The sequence below is a fragment of the Hibiscus syriacus genome, unplaced genomic scaffold (genome assembly GCF_006381635.1).
Source record: "Hibiscus syriacus cultivar Baekdansim isolate YM2019G1 unplaced genomic scaffold, ASM638163v2 tig00111708_pilon, whole genome shotgun sequence".
NCBI classification, from domain to species: Eukaryota; Viridiplantae; Streptophyta; class Magnoliopsida; order Malvales; family Malvaceae; genus Hibiscus; species Hibiscus syriacus.
The window spans coordinates 2,839,028-2,861,166 of record NW_024063159.1 but is presented as its reverse complement, the minus strand read 5'-3'; the positions used below and the strand labels follow the sequence as shown (position 1 = coordinate 2,861,166).

Sequence of the window (22,139 nt, the reverse complement as noted above, 5' to 3'; positions counted from 1 at the left end):
AAATATTATCATTTTAGGTGTCTCGGTCGTAACGGCTGTTAAATTCTACCATTAAATGATACGTGTCATGTTATGATAATTCTAAAAATTTTAAAATATTATTATATTTCAAAAATCCCAAAATTTTCAAAAATTTTGAAAATCCTTATTTCAACCTTAAACTCATATCAGTCACCGCTCTTTGTCGTTGATGAATCTCTATCCGACCTCACCTCCATCTTACGATCTATAACCCTATGAGAAGTCATTGAGTCAATTGATAGTCAATCAATATGTACCCGACAAACTTTTGAGGCTACAATTTGGGATCTCATGTGATCCCGACAGTCAATTGGCGACAAAGATGACGACGTTTAACTAGGAAGCTGGTAAGGACGATGTTGGCGGCGATGGCCGATAAGGATGACGTTTATGGCAGTGACCGACAATGACGTCAACGATTTAAGATTAGAGATTTGGGGATTTGGGGATTTGGGACCTTTTTATAATTTAAGATAAATTATGACTTTTTAAAAATATAATAATCTTTTTTTTTATTTTTTTTAAAAAAAACTCAAAATTACTGGAATATGACATGTGACACTTAACGGAGTTTTTTAAACATGCGTAATGGTTAAAACACCTAAAGTGATAATATTTATAACATTAGATATCTAAACAAATCGAAAAAAGTTTAAACACCTATTTAAGAAAAAAAAACTATAATTTACACTTATTTTTTCTGCTAATATTATATTGCGTGAGAAAATTTACAGACAAATATTTTCTTTATAAATACAATTTTCATTATTACTACATTGAATGTTTATTAATTACACGCTATATTTATAAAATCAGAGACCAACAATATCTGAAACCTACAAAATATTAATATTTAATCACTACAAAGACTAGAAACAAAAATAATAATAATAAAAAAGCCGAAAGTGGGACATCTGGTTTTTGTTGAACTAATAAAAGAATGGTTTCGATATAGTTGCGAACGTAAAGAAAGAAAGAGATCAAAGTATATTTTTTTTATTTGAGTAAATATAAGGTAATATATGTTTAAAATTAAATTTTTAATTATTTAACAGTAAATATTTAGACTCTTAATATTTTTAATATTCGAATCTAAAACTTAAAAAAAAAATTCCACTCTATTTGTGTAAGAGATGAAAGATTTGGTTACGCTGTTTGGTCCAATACTTAATGTTCGCAGAGAATAAATTCGTTACACAGTTTTTCACACGAGGATTTGGATTAGTTATCGACCAAAATCCGAACCTAACTCCACTTATTCAAGCTACCGCAAAAGGAAAAGGATAGTTTTGCCAACGGCAACACATGCTTGCATGCCATTTACTAGCATGTATTATTTTAAGAGAAAATAATCTCAGTGACCGAAAATATCTTATAATATATGAATTTAACTAATTTTTTTTTGGATTTGCCAAAATGACTAACAAATTTGTAACGCGAACTCCAATTTCGCAATTCAGTTTCCAATTTCGCAACGCGAATTTGTAAATCGCAACACAAAAGTCAAATTCGCAACGCAAAAGTCAAATTCGCAACGCGGAATTTCAAATTCGCAACTGAATTTCAAATTCGCAACTGAATTTCAAATTTGCAACCCAAATGTTTTGGGTATATAACAACGCAACAGCAACGACTCATAACCTAAATCCCTAAATCGTAACTCATTCCATCTCCATCTATCACTCTCTCCGGCGACATCCGTTCCTATATCCAACGGCATCCTTCCTCATCTCTAATTTTTTTTACATAATTTTATTTCTATATAATTTTTCAATGATTCTCTCCCAAATTATCAACTATCAACTTAATAAAGGTATGTTTTTCTCTAAGTTAGTGATGATATCTAGTTTATAGCTCGTTTGTTTTGTAAATTAATTTACAATTTGTAGAATGAAATCATCTAATGTTGATCATATTTGGATAGATTTGTGTTTTGGAGGGTCATGGGAGAATTTTCATGGTGTTTTACAATATGTGCCTTTACCCATGAATCTTCAACTAAAACTGTCATTAAAAAAGTTAACTTATGAAACTCTAATGTTACGTGTTGCAAAGAAATTGAATTTAGAGCCTCTAAGTGTATTTAGGTTATCTTATCAGAGAAAAGGTAAAGTTTATTTGTTAACCGACAATGAAGATGTTGAACGATTCATTGCTTACATTAGTGTTTCGTAAGAAGATGATGTTACATTGTATGTTGTTGAACCTAGAAGTAGTGAAGTTGGGTCACTAGCGGGTAGTAATCAACTAAGTTCTTTAACCCAAAATTTAATGGTTCCACCACAATTTCATCACCAAGCAAATTTTGTTTCACTACATTTCCAATAGCAAACACAATATCAAACACAATCTCAAAACCCACAACCTTTTCCTAATCCAAATCCCAATCAACTTTCAGCACCAAATTTTAGTTTTCGTATTGACCAGTTAGACGATTATGAGCCAACAGAAAAAATTGTGAGTACTAGTCAGTATTCGAAATTTGATCTTGGTCAATACCCGGACTTTGATCTTGGTCAATACTCGGATTTTAATGATGTGATGGAAGAAGAAACAGACCCTGCATGTAATGATTTTGATGGTCAATACCCGAATTTTGATGATGAAACAACCGCTGCCGAGGAAGATATTATTGATGATAATGAGGAGGAAGTTACGACTGTGAATGAACATGTTGAACATCCATTCTGTAATTCATATAACCCTGAAGAAGAAAAAGAAGAAGAAAAAGTCTCCAAAGAAAGGAAAAAGAAGAAAATGCCACGAGAGTATAACTGGAATATGCCAGAATTACTTCAGATACCGGAAGAAGAGTTGGTAAAGATAGCAGTTGATTGTTACACAAAAGTTATTCGTATCAAGAAAGATGATTGTTTTGATACAAAGGAAGACTTGAAGATAGCTTTGTATACGAAATGTGTGGAAGATGGCTATCAACTAAAAGTTATAAATCAAGCAAAGATCGTTTCGAACAAGGTGTATGATTGACAAAACTGTACGTGGCGTATGATTGCAAAGAGGATAAAAGATTGCAAAATGTTTCAAGTTAGGACTTTTATTGATAAACATACATATTCAAGAACCCAAGTTTTTCCTCACCATAGACAGGCAAACAAAAAGGTGTTGGGTGGTTTTCTGGCTGAGTTAATGTTTTTGAATGACAGGGTATATCGGGGACATGAAATTATGACTGACATGAATGCTCGGTTCAAGATTAGTATCTCATATTCTCAAGCTTGGAGAGCCAAATGTTATGCCTTGGAATTGTTGAGGGAGTCGCTAGAAGCATCGTTTGCCCAACTGCCAGCTTATTGTCACAATTTAAAGCTGAAAAATCCTGGGTCGGTAACTCATATCAAAACAGATAGAGATGGACGCTTTGAGTTGCTGTTTATCGCCATTGGTGTTGCGGTTAGTAATCATTATAATTTTGTTGACTCATTTTTGTTAGTTTGCATGCATTTCACATTTAAATGATTATATTTCTTGTGTATATTATTTTGTAGATTCGTTCGTTTATTACTTGCATGCGCCTAGTTATTATAGTTGACGGAGCACATTTGAAAGGTCGATACCTTGGAGTAAACTTATTAGCAGTAGCCATGGATGCTAACAATGGGATACTGCCAATAGCTTACGGGGTTGGAAAATCTGAAACCTCTGATTCATGGACATGGTTTATGGGGCATCTTAGGGATTGCATAGGTCCTATTAGCAATCTGACAATCATATCCGATAGGGCAAACTCAATTGACAACGCTGTTAGAAGGTTTTTCCCAGATGCTTTTCATGGACTTTGTGGTGTTTATTTATACAAAAATCTAAAATCAAGGTCTGTTGGTATAAAAAATCACAAATGGACATACTGGAATGCTGTAAAATCTTATCGGCAAGTGGATTTTAATAAGCATATAAATTGTTTAAGACGTGTTTTGCCTCAATGTGCTCAAACACTAGAAGATGTCGGGTTTGAAAGATGGTCAAGAGTACATCAACTTGGAGCAAGATATGGTTTCATGATGTCTAATAGTGCAGAATCAATCAACGCTCTAAGTCATCATTCCCGAAAATTACCCATTACTATGTTAATGGAGTTTTTTCGAGCCTCTATTCAACAGTGATACTACAAGAAAAGAAACCATGCATGTATTATTTCTTTAAATTCGTAACTTATCATATTTAATATATTTTACGAAGTATTATTTATTTATATTTCAGGAACATTGGAACGTCGTGTTACACCATGGAATGAAAAAAAGATAACGAAACGTGTTGTGAAGTAAACGTCATGGAGAGTTGAACCATGTTCAAACACTTTGTTTGAAGTATTGAATAATAACATAAATGGGCTTATCGATCTAAATGCAAAGACGTGTAGTTGTAAGAAATGACAAACATCTGGTTATCCATGTGGCTATATTATAAAAGTTGCTCTTAATCTAAACCAAGATGATTCAAGCGCATACGCTATGGATTGCTACACTACAGAAGTATATCGACAGACTTATGCCGAGATTGTCTACCCATGTCCACATCCTTCTGAGTGGGATATACCAGATGACTTACAAACAGTTTTGCCACCAGTCATGGACAGCAGGCTACCTGGCCGACCAAAAAATCACGATCGTATACCGTCTAAGGGTGAAGAGAAGAGGATATCGACATATAATCGGTGCAAGGAAAGTGGTCATACAAGGTTGACCTCTGGATCACCAGTGCCATCACAATCATCTTTTCCTCTACCTAAAAATGGATCCTCGTCAAAATCTAAAGCTCATATGGTGCCAAGCAAAAGGAAATCAAAATCGCAATCAAAATCAAAATCCCAATCACAACCGGCTTCACCTTTTGGGACTTGTTAACTTAGGTGTTTTTTAAATGCAAACGTTGTATTATGTGTATTTTATGTGTGAATGCATACATTTTTAGTTAGACATTCATTAGTAACTTTAGTTTGAACATTGCTATGATCTGTTCAGTTTTTATCATGTTGGGATTTTCTCTTGTGTTTGATTGCTTGGATAGTTGTTCCCTTGCTTCTTCAAGTGTCCTTAGCTTGTATTTATAGCTTGGAATGTGTTTGATGTTGTATATAACTTGATATTGTATGTTGCGATCAACGCGAAAGTCAAATTCGCAAACCGAAAATCGCGTTGCGAATTTGACTATCGCAACGCTTATTTCGCGTTGCGAATTTGTACCTTCTACAGATCTTTTTTGCCTTCAAACATAATGCAGATTGAATTTTTTAGAAACAACAAATCAACTTTTACAAATCAATTAAACAAGCAAAAAAATAATTCTTATTTACATATCAAATTAAACAAATCAACTTTTACAAATCAACTTTTACAAATCAATTAATCAAAAAATAAATCTTATTTCCTAATCAATAATCAACTTTCAATGTAAAATTCAATTAAACAAAGCAAAAAAAGTGTACCCCAGACTGTTGTTTATGCATAAATACATCAATTTCACACAGCTCACTTCAGGATTAACCTGCAGAAACCAAACATTTGCTCAAACAACACTTTCTACACATCTAAAACCAACAAACAGCAAATTACCTGAATTCTAGGTACTTAACCAAATATTTTCAAACCAATTAAAGAGTATATATGTTAACAACACTTGCTCAAACTTACCAATTGTTTATGCACACTTTCAGCACGCGGATACAGGTAGGCAGCGTCTCGTATATATCGATCTGACCATATAATGCCGAAACCATAATCCTACTGCACCTCTATCTATATCTGTGGGAGGTAGATACTGTTTACTTCATGTCGTCAAACGTTCCAAGCACAAGCATACGAGAGGACCACAATCCCCTCTGGCTCCCTGTATTTGTTGTGGCATAGTCTCGTCTCTAATCATTGTAATTTTGAACTTCTTTGGCTTATTGTTTCCAGAATTTGTCCAATAATCAATCGTATCCAAGTTTTTAGCCAAATGATCGCTCTATCCCTTTGTAATAATATCTCTCAAATCAGACAATGATATGTAATTCAACATGTTGTCATATACCATTGTCTTCAGGGATGGGAGCTGAAGCTCGACGAGAAGCCAATGACGATGTTCCAAAACAGGGATAAATACCTGCAATCATAAATAATTACGCACATCAAATAAAATTTATGAAAACCTTTAAAATATTCAAAAAATAAATCTAACTTTATCGACCTCCCACCACGCAGGATAAAGTTTAGCTTTTCCATTATCCAACTTATATGAAGCATATCTCTAATCCTTCAAGTGAGCTGCGTGAAAAGACGTCGGTATAATAGTCCATCGAGTACCTCTTTTCTTCAATTTCCTTATTATTAGAAGACGTGAAACCCATGCATCAATATGTTGTTTTATAAAAAAATAAATATATTAGTGAATTTATTAATAATTAAAAAAAATAATCAAAATGCAATATAAGAAGAATATAAGAATTACCACCCCTTCGAGATAGTCATTATCTTCAACCCCTAATAAAACACCCCACCAAGACCGATCAAGAAACAAATGAATAACATCGTCGATTTGGCATAGGTCAGAATAACACCCCTTGCTCCGCTCATGTAGAAAAAAAGCAACTGCGGTCTTAGCCCAAAGGGTATTGTCTGTAATTGTGTCCGATAATGTTTCCCTCTCCTGCTGAGGAATGGTACTGGCCAGTAACACATACGAAAGCCAACTCGCATCCATCATATCGAGCACGGGAGAGGGTTTATCAATATGTCGACATATGACGCCATATGAATCGGGCTCTTGAACGGCGGGCGGGACCTCTTAAACAATGACGGGGGCCTCTTGAACGATGGGAGGGGCTTCTTCGATGATGAGAGGGGCCTCTTGAACGATAGGAGGCGCCTCTTGAATGATGATAGGTGTATCGGGCTTCTTCTTACGGAGTCTTGGCACTAGTGGGGTGAACGAAGACGTAATGGTACGTGCACGACGTCTGATGTAAACCCCGTAGTGCAAGAAAAACTCGACGTAAAACATCTACCTTATCGGGCCGCTGAAAATAAATTAATACATAAATCAGTAAACAAATAATGCCGAAAAAAGGTTACCTCATTGCGTAGAGTATAAACCTCATTCTACAACGATGAAACAATCTCGCGTAGAGCGGCAACCTCATCACGTAAAGTAGATATTCACCACGTAGCGCCCATTGTCATCGCGTAAAAAATCCACCTCACCACGTAAAGATCGAACCTCATCACGCCATGCACCATTATCTTCACGTAAAGTACCAACCTCATGACGCAAAGCACCGACCTCATCACGTAATTCCCCTAACTCATCCCGTGGAGGTGGAGAACAGGGAGATAAATGTCGTGGCCTCTTTGTCGGTCGCCTATCATGAGGTGATAGTGGAGAAGAGGCTCGATCAGGTGATGGCTCGGGTGTCGAGCTGTAAATCGACCGATCAGGTGATGGCTCTCGAAGTGAGGGGTGCTCATCATCCGTCCCATCAAAAAACCGCTTACTAGCTTACCATCAGTGGCAAGCTCAGCATCTGTGGGTGTCAGCCTCTGTAATGGATAGTTGGCCTCCTAACAATATAAAAGCTCAAACAAGTTAAACTTGTACTAGTAATACTTGTTATATATACCATTTATTATTTGTGTGTTAACTTACATCATTCATCGTCGTATATGGGAGTAAATCTTCCCAATCCAACATGCAGATCCTCTTCCATGTAATAGCCTAGGAATATCATTGATCTTTTTATCGCATATGTTCGCATGTTGGGGAAAGCCTCAAATATCCAAATCTACAAAACAATATAATACACAACATTAGTAATTGTTAAAATTAATTATAATTTTGGAAACATTATATAGAAATTCTTACCTTAAAGGCCCAAGTAAAGCCTGTCAAATTGTATTTAGAACCATCGCCCCGTAAACTTTTTCGGTCCTCAAAGGCAGACGACAACTTCTTCCAGGTAGTTTTCCATAGATATGAACCCTACGGAAACAGGTTCCATGCATTTAGGTCCTCTACAATAATATTAGGTCATCGAGATAGGTTGTCTGCCCTCTTTGCCTAAAAAGCCGGCATGCAAAAGTAAATGGCATACTCGGACAACATCAAGGTCATCCATCCGAGTAAAACCATATTTATCAAATATCTATTCAAGTCGTCGACGTGTAAACTCGGCTCGACTTTGCCAGCTCAGGAAAACCGAGATAACCATGATGGGCGGGCGATATGACTAGTGTACCGACCTACATCATCGTGTCCGAAGCGTAGACCAGTGATTAAGCAAACTCCTCCCGCCCAAAACAAGTATGTGCGGAGGAAAATGAAACCATATCTCCTCATCACCACGTTGTATCCCCTCGGTAGATCCTTAGTCATGGTCTGAAGAACAAATGTGTCAATATAGCATCTCCACCCGTTGCACTTTAGCCATGGCCCGAAGCAAGTATCCTCAAACAATTTCTTTGTAGAGGTGTAAGCGTCGACATATTTTAATGGCTAGGCTTAATTTATTCCTAAGGTCAATGCAGCCGAATTTTTTTTTTACAAAAACAATGAACATACAGTTAGATATACCAAAAACTACAAATTACACTATAACAGACATGATATTAAACAATGAAAACAAAGCCAATATGTTTCAAACTAGCACGGTATTCACCCAAGCATTATTCCATCATAGTTTACAAAATACATCAGATAACTTTCAGAAGTAAGCACTTAAATTAGCAACACTGTGAAGTTAGTATTTGTCTTTGTTTTTGGTTGAAGTAATGCAATTCATTCAAGTTTCAATTTGCAAAATAAAAGAAGTTTCTGAAACTTAAATTCGCAACACGAAATGAAAATTGCAACGCGAAAATGAAAATCACAATGTGAAAATGAAAAAGAAACGCGAAACTAAAATCGCGTTGCGATTTTCATTTTCGCGTGCGATTTAGGGTTTCTTCAACAAAAAGACAAAACAAAGACAAATACTAATTTCACAGGGTTAAAGACTAAACAGTTTAGCAGTATTAGCAGCAACCGAATGAATTTACTAAGCAATCTCAGTGAAATGGTTAATCTATATATTGAAATTACCAGTAAATTTATCATTAATATAAGAAAAATCTAATAATAATACAAAAATTTAAAATAAAATAAGAGATTAAAAAAACTAACCTCGGTGGTTGATTTTCCATTTCTGACCGTGAATGATTTTGAGGGTTGTCTGAGAGATGGAGGAGATAGATGGATTTCGACGGAGATGGGACGGATGTCGCCGTATAGAGTGAGAGATGGAGATGAGATGAGTTGTGATTTAGGGTTTTAGGTTAGAGATGATTTGTGATAATACTGTTTACATTTGTGTTGCGAAATTAATATTGTGTTTCGCGTAAAAACATTGACTTTCGCGTTGCGAATTTAACTTTTGTGTTGTGATTTACAAATTCGCGTTGCGATTTACAGATTCGCGTTGTTAAATTGGAAAATCGCAATGCGATTTACATATTCGCGTTGCGAAATTGGAAACTGGGTTGCGAAATTGAAGTTCGCGTTGCGAATTTGTTGGTCATTTTGACAAATCCAAAAAAAGGTTATCTGTACTGGATATCAACAAACTTCAACCTATATGTAGTTTATAATAATGAACTTTTAATTTTCATTTTCAATTCAATTATATTATTGAGTCATTAAATTGTTAATATCTAGATCAAAACGGTATTGTTTTGGTGAGATGTCACGTCAACAGTAATCAACCATATCGATCGCCATTAGTCACGGAATTATGCCATTAACGATTTATTGATATAATTAAAATGAAAATCAAAGTTAAGTGATATAAATGATATAACACTTAAAGTTCGGCGATATCTAATATAGTGTACCCTAAAAATAATATATATTTTTATATTTATTTTATTATTATATTATTTAAAAGTATAAATTAATTTTATTTTTATATTTATCACTTAATGTTTATTGGTGTTTTATAAATAATATATATTTCGCCCATATTATTGAATGGGATATAATAATAGAAAATAAAAAGACAACTATGGAGATCTAGAGCATACCTCTAGGATGAAGATTTTGTCCATGTGACACAGAATCTAATCTGCATTTCTTATAAAATTAAAAATGATTTGCAATGCGGTATGCATTTCTTTAGTTTTGTGTGTGTATACATGTATTAGTAATTTAGAGGATTATAAATAGTAGTATATGTTTTAAAGATTTTCAGTCATTTGATAATAAACGCTCAAATATCCTGTAATCTTAATGCTTGAATATAGGACATTTAAGGATAACAATAATCCCTTTAACAGTTAAGATAGATCGATTCGTGCTTTAATTTATATATCTAAATAAAAATGAGACCATATATTCATATATAATATATATTATGATACACTAGTCAAAGAGTTGTATTGAAATAGTTGTTATTATAACAAATTTTTGCAATATGTAAATTTGAATTTACTAATAAACATTTATATACAATAATTATAAAAGAAATTAAATAATAAACACTTGAATTCACAAATCTATATATTAATCTAGAAAACAAGATGTGCGGAGTCATATCGTGAATCAAATACTCAAATTGTTTTTCTGAAAATATTTTTACATAAATTTTTATATATAAAAAAAATTAATAAGAGAATATTGATATTATTTTAAAATAATTAACAACTTTGAAATAAAATTAACACTAACTGTTTAATTCCATCCACTTATATATATATATATAAATTATGCCAACAAAATTTGAATTTTCTAATTCTATAGCTGATCCAATACAATAGAATCATGCCAAATAGAGGATACTGACTGCAATCCCCACATGCAAAATAAATAATAAAATAATAAATAATATAAAGATTAGGTAAATAATACATGACATTAAACGAATTGTAAAGATGAGAAACGAGTGTGTAAAAGGAGCATTGGGTGAGATTTCGGCTCGAACGTGTTTGCATTATTTGATCAGTGCCTTTTAACTTTGCTGAAGTGGATAGGTTAGGCATAAATTTATCATTTTCTTGCTAAAAAAAGAAAAAACATTGCTTAAGAAAGAAATTATGAAGGCATATGTGTCCCCCATAGACTCCTCCATTATGGTTACAAGTTTTGAAATGCAAGTAAATTTCTAAAGGCCACTATTACTGGTAATATTATTACTATTATGTAATATAAGAAAATATTTTTTTTTCATTTCATTATAAATTTGGTTATAATAATTGTATCTGTATAACAACAAAAAACGAGATGAAGAAATGAGAAAATTTGATTTAACTTTGGAATAAAACAACTAAGCTGACTGACTAAACTTCCTAACATAATGTATCATAATACCCCCTCAAGCTGGGCGTGCATGAATGTTGATGAGGCCCAGCTTGTCAACAAACGAACGATACATAGGAGAACGTAGCGTTTTGTAAAACATCAGCCGGCTGATATGAGGAGCGAACATGAAGAGCTTTAGGAACCCACTTTTGACTTTACCACGCACAAGTATGGTCAACTTCAATGTGCTTGGTACGTTCATAGAAGACTTGATTGGTGGCTAGATGAAGAGCTGCTTCGTTATCACAGTATAGCCTCGTGTGATCAATAGGCATGTTGAAGGATGAAGCAACGAAACCAATTCACAAGTTGCTAGAGCCATGGCCCGATATTCAGCATCACAAGAAGACCTGCTGACCACAGCTTGCTTCTTTGATTTCCAAGAAACGAGGTTGTAACCAAAAAAGTGTAAAATCCCGTCGTGGAATGCCTTGTATCAGGACATGAGCCATAGTCCGATTTAACAAACGTACTCAAACGCACGAGTCAACATGTGCTCGTGGAATACCACATTATGAGACACCATAATCTTCTGAGTTTGCAACACAATACCTTGTAACCCTTCACGCCAAGAGGATAACCCAAAAAGATGACCGCTAAAGCTCAGGCAGTAAACTTGTCTTGTTGTGATCTTAAAGTAGATACAAAGCAAAGGTAGCCAAAAATTCGCAATCAGCAATAATCTAGTAGATGACCACATAATACCTCGTAAGAAGATTTATTCAAAACTGATGAGGGGAGCCTATTGATCATAGTGGCTGTATGTAAACAATCTCCCCAAAACTTGATTGGTGCCTTGGACTGAAATACAAGGCATGAGCAACAGATAACAAGTGTTGATGCTTTCTTTCAACTACCGAGTTCTGCTGAGGTGTTTCTACATATGAAATTGGTGAATAATTCCCAAGCTAGCAAATAAAGCCGAGAATCTGAGCTTAGGACATGTTTGTAAGGACCTCATATGTCACAGTGGACCAACTCAAAAGGTTGTGTTGTTTGAGAACTACATTGAGGTAAAGGCAATCTTTGTTGCTTAGCCAAAGGGCATATTGTACAAGATTTAATATCGCTTACATTTTCACAAGCAAAACATCTTTAGAAGATGAAGAACCCGAGTACTTGCATGTCATAGTTTACTATGCCATGAATCTAAAGCTTTACATGAAACATTATTAAATGAAAAACTAGGTCTGCAAGTTGGTAACTGCAGAAGATAGAGGCCTTGAAGCAGCTCACGCTTCATAATCACTCGATATAGGTCCTGGAGGATACAACCCGATTTACAAAATAGTACACTGATATTAGATTGATCGGTTAAGGCACTGATGGATAAAAGATTAAACCGAAATTTTGGCACAAATAACACACCATGTAGAACAAAATCAGAAAATCTGATTGTCCCAGCCCATTGAACAAAAATGACAGCTTTATGGCAGAATTACCGAGCCATTTGAAACAAGAGTTAAGGACTCGAAGAGGATTTCAAAACACAAACGTTTAGAGACACCCGAGTATAAACCAACAATTTAACTTCTCAAAGGAAGAATTATTAGTACAATACAAGTCTCACCCTGCATGGTAGTGTTGATCGAGGCTGGAGAAATATTAGAAGAAGATGTTGTAACTGAGAAGTAAGCATAACAATCAACTGCTGACACTTCTGATGTGTCAAAGCATCGTTGGATAAAGATGACAAAGAATCCTGCTAAAGAACCTCATTCGAAATGGCCACTGAATAAGTGTGAGCTGACTGACTGTTCTTAGCACATGTAGAGGTAGAAGATCAATTCTTGGAACCATATCCTGGAGGATGGCCATGTAGCTTGTAGTATTTTTCCTTGGTATGGCCAAGAATGTGGCAGTGACTACATTGTGGGCAATTCTTGCGATTACCATAACTAGTCCTGATAGCAAAGGTAGATTCAGAGACTGGATTTACACATTTTACAGATCTTTGGTTCTTCTTGAATAACCAATGAAAAAACCTTGAAAATCGAGGGCAAGACATCCATAAGGAAATATGTCCTCTTATGTGAGCATATGAGTCATTCAGTCCCATAAAAAACTACGTCACTTGTTCCTGATGTTGTTCTTCAAACATACATCTCACACCACCACAATTTTAATTCAAGCAATTGCACAATTGTTTAATTGGGAAGAGTTCATCACAAATGACTTTAATTGAGTGTAGTAAGTACTCACCGTCGTTTGACCTTAAACCAAATTGTTTAATCTTTTCTTTAACTGGAACAGTCTTGAACCATTAGACTGCTGAAAATGTTCAATGAGGTCCTTTCAAATCTCTGCAGTTATGTATGATAAAGTAAGCTCACAACAATGTCCTTGAAAGCTGAATTCAAAATCCAAGAATTCACAAGGTTGTTTGCTCTTGTCCACCCACTAAGTCGTTCTGGAGAAGAAGAGTCTAGAGCTTGGATTGAACCATCAACAAATCTCAATTTGTTTTAGCAGAAAGGGCAACATCATTGACCTCTTCCAGCTATGAAAATTGTCATTGGATAATGACTGTGTAACCAGAATCATACCAGGATTGTCCGACTGGTGCAGATAATATGGATTGTTGACATTGTCAAAGCTATCACTCAGTGAATTAGGTATGATGAAGCGTGAAAGAAGAAAACTTCTGATATCATAACAACATAAAAGATGAAGAAATGGGAAAAACTGATTCACATTACTTTGGAATAATATAAGCTCTGGTATATAAACACTACAACTATGATAACCAACATAACTGACTAAACTGCCTAACTAACAGAATGTATCATAATAATATGTATAGGAAGAAGTCGAATCTTATTGCATGATGAGTTAATAAAAATATTAGATTTGTATGTCAAATAAGTGTTACATGTAATGTTAAGGCATATTGTATATTTTTAGGGAGAGAATCTAACTTTAAACATGAGAGATAATATTATTTTTTAGGATTATTAATAATTTTTTTTGAATAAAATTATTAATAAAGTTAGTTTTATTAAATAGAGAGTAAATACCTCAAATTACATGAAGAACTTACGAAAACAAAAAAAAATACTTTTTTTAAACGAAACAGAATTAGATTTTAATTACATCAAGGCGGACAAAGTCTTTAATACAACCAGGCTTGTCATAATATAATCAAAATGAATTGGTCATCAACAAGTTCCAATGATTAAGTGTATGAGCGACTTTATTAGCCTCCCGATTAAGATAGAAGACTTTAAAATCAAAGTTGTTTGCAAGAGCTTTATAGGCCTCATTGAGAAGCAATCCGATGACAAAAATGTCCTCCGGTCGATTAGCGAGACTGTTCACTATAGAGATTGCGTCGCCTTCAACAATAACCTATTTCCATTCATTTTCAATAGCAAGTAGAAACCCAAAAGTGAATGCCCAAGCTTCGGTTGATTCAACTATTTGGGGTGCTTCGAGCTTGCATGTCATTCCTCCCAAAACCATATTGTGGTTATCCCTGGCTACAATTCCAATGGCTGCCTCTTTCAAATTGGGCAAAAAGGCCCCGTCCATATTAATCTTTATAAACCCCATTTGTGGTCTCGTCCATTTCCTTGCACAGTCACTCCTTGTCATCATCTTCCCAATTACCCTGGTTGAGAAGGCACCACAAAGTTTGATTAGGGTCTCTACCGTATTAACAACCTCTCGCTGAGGTTGGAGTTCCCCATCATGTACCCACTCGTTTCTCTTATTTCAAACATTTTAGAGTAACACTAGAAGTTTAGTGAAACCCTATGATTGAGTGATAACCCTGCCATCTCAAGACATTCTTTGTACAATGAACCTTGCCAGTCCACTATTGAAACCTGCAGTCCTGAAACAGAAGTAAAATGCAGGTTTTTGGGCAATTCTTTATGGCATGTAAAGCAGATTCAATGTTCGAATTACAAAGGGGATATTTCTCATCCCTCAACCTGACACTTCAGAGGTTATCCCCCATCGACAAAATATCATTACATTGCCAGTCAAAAATTTAAATTTTAGGAAGGGTGGCAACTTAGATAAGAACTTCCAGATTTTCGATCTATCCCGAAAGGTGCCATTCTTCATAAGGAGCCAATTGTAGCCTGACTTTGCCGATTAACAACATGTATTGTTGTGTTCCCAAATAAGTTTTTCCTCTGGAGAAAGGGAGATGAGCACAGGCAAGATTTTTACGACTACACTAATAGTTTGGTTCATAGTCACATGGATCGCGGTACGCTAGATACTAGAACGTGGAACGGGATCGTAATTCGTTAGGTCCCCAAAATTCAGTATGAGGGGTAGACTTCTTTCGGATCACTCCGGTACGATATATCATATAAATTAGTACGATGTATCAGTTTCTTAGATAAAGATCAATTATGCATGATTCCTTTAGGAACAAAATAATTCAAAACTCAAAATCTAATATGCATAAATCCGATTTAAGTACTAAAATAAATTGAATAAAAAATGAGCATGGCTCCTTTACAAAATAAACCTACGCGAATAAAAATGGATCACCTTAAACCCCAATTAAACGGCAATGTTTAACCAAACTATCTAAAACCTTTAAAATTTAACCTAAAAATAGATCATAATTATGCTAAACCTAATCCCTTCCCCTGCGCCGTTTTGAACCTCTTCTCTTCTTCATCTTCTACACCTCACACCCGCATGGCCGAAAGTCTTCACAGCCCCAGACCCGAGCAACTTCAAATTCTCTTCTCTTCCATCACCTGAGAAGGAAACCCAAAAGGCTTCGATCATCAGCCTAGAGCTGTTTTGAAACGGTTTCCCCTCTCCCTCTTATTCTCCTCTAATTTTTTCTCTAAAACCCCCAATCCCTTTATTTTTCTGATTACATCTCCTCTTATCTCTGTTGCAAAACTATGATGTACCGAATCACGATTTTGAAACGATCCAAACGCGTTCGTACCGCGTTTTGGATCGCAATGTTCAGTACGTAAATTGTGGCCAAATGAGCGATTTATGTAACTATGGTTTGGTTGAATGATTAAAACAATAAAATTCGGGGAAAATCTCATGAACAAGGTGATTGCAGGAGAAAATCCCTATTGAGAAAGTGTTTGAGCAGCTGAAATGTACCAGAGAAGGATTGAGTTCGGAGGAGGGAGCCAACAGGCTTCAAATTTTTGGACCCAACAAGTTAGAAGAAAAAAAGTTCTGATCTTTTATATAATCAATGGCCATCAATACATATTGACATTAATTTTTTATTGTTCATAATTTGGAATATTATATTTTTGAATGATCAGGAAAGTAAAATTCTCAAGTTTTTGGGGTTCATGTGGAATCCCCTCTCATGGGTGATGGAAGCAGCAGCCATTATGGCCATCGCTTTGGCTAACGGCGACAATAAGACCTCGGACTGGCAAGACTATGTCGGAATCGTTTGTTTGTTGATAATTAACTCTACCATTAGTTCCATTGAAGAAAACAATGCTGCTGCTGCTCTTATGGTTGGTCTTGCTCCAAAGACCAAGGTAAACATGAGACCTGTGATAAACTTATCTAGATGTCTTTGACTTGTTACATATATTTATGCACATGGTGGGTAATCTGATGACCGTTGGTTTTAAATATATCGATATTGATTGCGGATTTGTATGGTGTTAAAATAAAGGTGCTTAGGGATGGCAAGTGGACTGAGGAAGAAGCAATTCTTGTTCCAGGAGACATCATTAGTATTAAATTGGGAGATATTGTCCCTATTGATGCCATCCCTTGAAGATGATCCATTGAAGATCGATCAATCCGCACTGACAGGGGAATCGTTGCCTGTGACCAGGAATCCGGGGAATGAAGTCTTCTCGGGTTTAACCTGCAAGCAGGGTGAAATCGAAACTGTTGTTATTGCTACTGGTGTTCATACCTTCTCGGGAAGGCTGCACATCTTGTGGATAGCACCAACCAAGTAGGACATTTCCAAAAGGTACTCACTGATATTGGAAATTCTGTATTTGTTCCATTGCTGTCGGTATGTTGGTCGAGATCATAGTCATGTACCCGATTTAGCACCGCAAGTACAGGGATGGAATTGACAATCTTTTGGTTCTGTTGATCGGTGGTATTCCTATTACTATGCCTACTGTTTTGTCTGTGACTATGGCCATTGGATCTCACAGGCTGTCTCAGCAGGGTGCCATCACCAAGCGTATGACTGCCATCGAAGAAATGGCCAGCATGGATATCCTCTGTAGTGATAAACTGGAACATTGACACTCAACAAGCTGAGCTCGATAAAAACTTGATTGAGGTGTTTGTAAAGGATAAGGACAAGGAGCACGTTGTCCTGCTTGCCACAAGGGCCTCTAGAACTGAAAATCAGGATGTGATGCGCCATTGTCGGAATGCTTGCTGATCCTAAGAAGGTATATCGATTTCCTCTATCTTATGTTTCCGTTTCTTGATTCTGCTAAAGGCTAAGGGGAAATATGTTCGATATGATATTCTTACAGGCAAGAGCTGGTATCAGAGAGGTCTATTCTTGCCTTTCAATCCCGTGGACAAAAGAATTGCATTGACTTACATCGATTCCAATGGAAACTGTCACCGAGCAAGCAAAGGTGCTACGGAACAGGTACCTTGTTGTCCAGTTTCAGCTGATAATATAGGAAAACTTATGGGGTCTTACGTGATTATTTCGTATCTGTTGGCAGATCTTGGCCCTTTGCAATGCAAGAGAAGATCTTAAGAAAAAGGTTCATTCCATCATAGACAAGTTTGCCGAGCGTGGGCTTCGGTCATTAGCTGTCGCTAGACAGGTTTTATTTTATTTTCATACACTCATTTTGTTCTAATCACTAATCTGTTATCTTAATATCGAAAAGTTCCCTTACCAATGCTCGTTTGCTATACTTCGACAGAAAGTCCCAGAAAAAAAAGTGCTGGCACTCCATGGCAATTTGTATGTTTGTTGCCTCTGTTTGATCCTCCAAGGCATGAAAGTGCTGAAACCATTCACATGGCTCTTAATCTCGGTGTTAATGTCAAGATGATCACCGGTAATTAGTTTATCTATGCACGATTCCGTTAGTAGTACCTCATTTGAGGCAATAGCTCACTTTATGCTTTTGTATTATGTCCAGGTGATCAACTTGCCATTGCTAAGGAAACTGGACGCCGACTTGGAATGGGCACGAACATGTACCCATCTGCTTCTTTGTTGGGTCAAGACAAGGATGCGAACATAGCTGCCTTCTGGTTGAAGAGTTGATCGAGAAGGCGGATGGTTTTGCCAGCGTGTTTCCAGGTAACTGGTTTTTGTATCTTGGCTATCCGCAAGCGAGGAATTCTTCGCCCTCATCTTTGTTTATTTTCTTAACACCTAGCTATGATACTCTTTGCAGAGCACAAATACAAAATTGTGAAGAAGTTGCAAGAGAGGAAACACATTTGTGGAATGACTGGAGATGGTGTTAATGATGCCCCTGCTTTAAAAGGTGGATATAGGCATTGTTGTGGCTGATGCTACAGATGTCGCACGAAGTGCTTCGGACATTGTTCTTATGGAACCTGGATTGAGTGTTATTATCAGTGCAGTGTTAACTAGCAGAGTTATTTTCCAAAGGATGAAGAACTACACTGTAATTTACTCATCTTAAACTTACTTTAAACTTTACATACTACACTTTGCATTGCATGACTTTGCTTTCTTTGTTTTCTCAGATCTATGCTGTCTCCATCACAATCCGTATCATCGTAAGTACATAACAAATGAAACAAATTTTGAAAACTTTAATCTTCATACATGTGAACTTTATTTCTGTTCTTTCTGTAGTTTGGATTTTTGTTCATTGCTCTCATCTGGAAGTTCGACTTTTCTCTGTTCATGGTTTTATCATTGTTATTCTAAACGATGGTAGATTTTATTAACTGTAGATTACATTAACTGGCTTAAAACAAAGTGTTTAACTTCAATCAATTGGATCATTACTCAGGAACTATTATGACAATCTCCAAGGATAGAGTAAAGTCATCTCCCTTACCTGATAGCTGGAAACTGAAGGAAATTTTCGCCACCCGGATCGTGCTCGGAGGCTACTTGGCTTTGATGACTGTCATATTCTTCTGGGCTATGCATGATAACGACTTTTTCTCAGTATGCGCTGCTGAAAGTTCGTAAGCTTTAAAAAGTATTTCAGATTAGTCTCTAACAACTTCTATCACTGCAGGATACATTTAGTGTAAGGTCTCTAAGAGAAGGGGAACATGAAATGATGGTTGCTTTATATTTACAAGTGAGCATTGTGAGCCAGATCCTGGTTTTTGTGACCAGGTCACGTCGCTGGTCCTATGCTGAGTGTCCGGGACTACTTCTGGTCACAGCGTTCATCATTGCACAGTTGGTAAGAATTTGCTTTTCTGTCATCTGATTCAGAGTGCAATGAAAATATGCATCTTACACTAGACCTAATCGATTATGTTGCCTCGAGTAGGTTGCGACTGTGATTGCCGTATATGCAAAAGGGATTCGCGAGGATTAAAAGAGTCGGCTGGGGATGGGCTGGTGTCATATGGCTTTATAGTATTGTTTTCTATATTCCATTGGATCTAATGAAGTTCACCATTCGTTACATCTTAAGTGGAAAAGCTTGGCTCAACTTGCTTGAAAATAAGGTTTATATATATATACACACACACACCCTATATTAGCATCAGACTGAAACCCTATCCAATAAGTTTATGGTTTACTAAACTGGCACTGGTGAACACAGTCTGCATTCACCACCAAGAAAAATTATGGAAAGGAAGAGAGGGAAGCTCAATGGGCTCTTGCTCAAAGGACGTTACACAGACTTCAACCACCCGAAACTACGAACCTCTTCAACGAAAAGAGCAGCTATAGAGAACTGTCTGAGATCGCCGAGCAGGCAAAGAGACGGGCCGAGGTTGCAAGGTACACATTTATTCCTCCTAAAGAGTTCACATAACTACAACATGAAATGTTTCTTTAACTACAAGTAATAGCTGAAATTGCGTCTTTCCCTTGGCCTGCTTTGCTTATTATAGGTTATGAGAGCTTCACACCCTCAAAGGACATGTCGAGTCGGTGGTTAAGCTGAAGGGACTGGACATCGATACAATCCAGCAGCACTATACCGTTTAGAAACCAAACCGGGATGAGGCTTGAATGCTCGAAGGTTTGGTTTCTAAATGGAATGGAGAAATTTAGGCCTTGAGGATGAGAAGTAATTAGTTTAAAGTTTGTTAGATAGGGACAACATTGTATGTTGTGTGGTATAATTCTCCTGGGTTGTTTTACTGTTACTGTGGTATGTAGTTCAAGGCAGGAAGATAGGTTTGTGTTGGGTCATGTCTTGCTCCAATAAGGAGCTACTGTAATAGTTTCTAGCTTTGTTATTGCTTTCTTCCCTCTGACCAAAAATGAAAAAAAATCTACATCTCGCCAGATAATCAAATGCAAATTAAAATTTTATTTAATCAAATTTGATTAAAATGAATCAATAATTTGACATGATGTAAAATCCAAATCCAAAGCCCCGCTTACTACAGTTGTATTGTTGAATGGGTAAATAGTAAGAATAGTCGCTTTTATTTTAGATTTTGTTCACTTTTGATTATCAATTTTGAAAAAAATTATGTTTTAACCACTCACATTATCGATTTATTACATTTTGATTATTGAGTCGTGAACAGTTATTAATTTGATTTTGTGGCATGACTAGCTTAATTTTTAATTGATCTTTAAATTTTAGATAAAATATCAATTTAACTTATAAAATTTAGATAAAATATTAATTTGAAGCATTCACAACTTGAAGAGGATAAATTAAGTTTTTAGTTGCTCAAGTTTTAAATTTACTTTTTTAAATTCTCTTTAATTACTTTTTTTTCCAAATTTTAATGGCAGGGAGGTGGAGAAGGGAAAAAGAATAATATATTATGATTCTACGATGATCAGACAGTGAGGTTTGTAGATTAATCATTTTTATAGTTTTGAATTAAAAATTTCATGAATTTTAACTAGACTTTGAAACAAATATAAATTGATAGGATGATAGTTTAACACCCCGAATCTCGGGCTAGTAGTTCGGGTCAACTCGAGACCCATAATTTGAGCCCAAAGGACCTATTAGAATAGCTTGGATCAAGTTTAATAGCAATTGGGCTTGAGTTGGGCTCAGAGAATTTTTAAATGTTGTTGGGTCTGTTATGAAATGGAAAGTAAAGGGACTAAAGGTGTAATTTTCTCATTATTGGTTTGAAAGCTGAAAACCCCTTTTTTTTATATGTTTTACATGAACTACTCCCCTTATTAACTCACTAAACCTTTTACTTCTTCCTTCCATCTTTTTCTCTTCTTCTTAAGCTATCAAACATTTCAAGTTTGGTGTGGTTAAATCAAGGTGAGAAAAATAATCTCCATCATTCTAGCTTCAATTTAAGCTCCATTCTCAAGTTTTTAGTCATGAAACCAAAATGGATTTTTGGGAGGTTTATGATAATTTATGGATTCTAGCTCATTTTGGGTAGATTTGAGTTATAGAGAGTGAATTTAAATTGTGCACAACACCTAGTTGAGTTAGTATATATTTTTCTACCTTTAGTGAAAGAGGTAGGAGAGAGTTCCAAAGCAAAGGGGAAAGAAAAAGTGACTTCTAATTGATTTGGGAGAGGCTTTAGCAGCTAGGGAAATCATATAACATATTCACAACTCCTTCATACCTTTAGTGAGTCATTAGAAATGCAATATAACACATGAGTTGAGTTTAAAGCTTGATGAGCATTTCCATGGTAGATTTCAAGATTTATGTTTCTAATAT

General features: G+C 35.8%; 1 protein-coding gene and 1 pseudogene across 1 annotated transcript; both read left to right on the top strand.

Moving 5' to 3' along the window:
* The first annotated feature begins 16,387 nt into the window (after positions 1-16,387).
* LOC120168082 lies at positions 16,388-20,701 on the top strand (annotated as a pseudogene).
* LOC120168081 (plasma membrane ATPase 4-like) lies at positions 19,406-20,684 on the top strand. Its single transcript, XM_039176916.1, has 5 exons — positions 19,406-19,453; positions 19,527-19,700; positions 19,915-19,971; positions 20,070-20,251; positions 20,636-20,684. The coding sequence occupies exons 1-5, from the start codon at positions 19,406-19,408 to the stop codon at positions 20,682-20,684; spliced, it is 510 nt and encodes a 169-aa protein (XP_039032847.1).
* Positions 20,702-22,139: the final 1,438 nt, after the last annotated feature.

Bases quoted from the DNA above. Each gene is read 5' to 3' on its own strand.
- LOC120168081 (XM_039176916.1), top strand. From the start codon at position 19,406: ATGACTGTCATATTCTTCTGGGCTATGCATGATAACGACTTTTTCTCA. The intron at 19,454-19,526 runs GTATGCGCTGCT...CTATCACTGCAG, and splicing joins ATGATAACGACTTTTTCTCA to GATACATTTAGTGTAAGGTC. The intron at 19,701-19,914 runs GTAAGAATTTGC...GATCTAATGAAG, and splicing joins CGTTCATCATTGCACAGTTG to TTCACCATTCGTTACATCTT.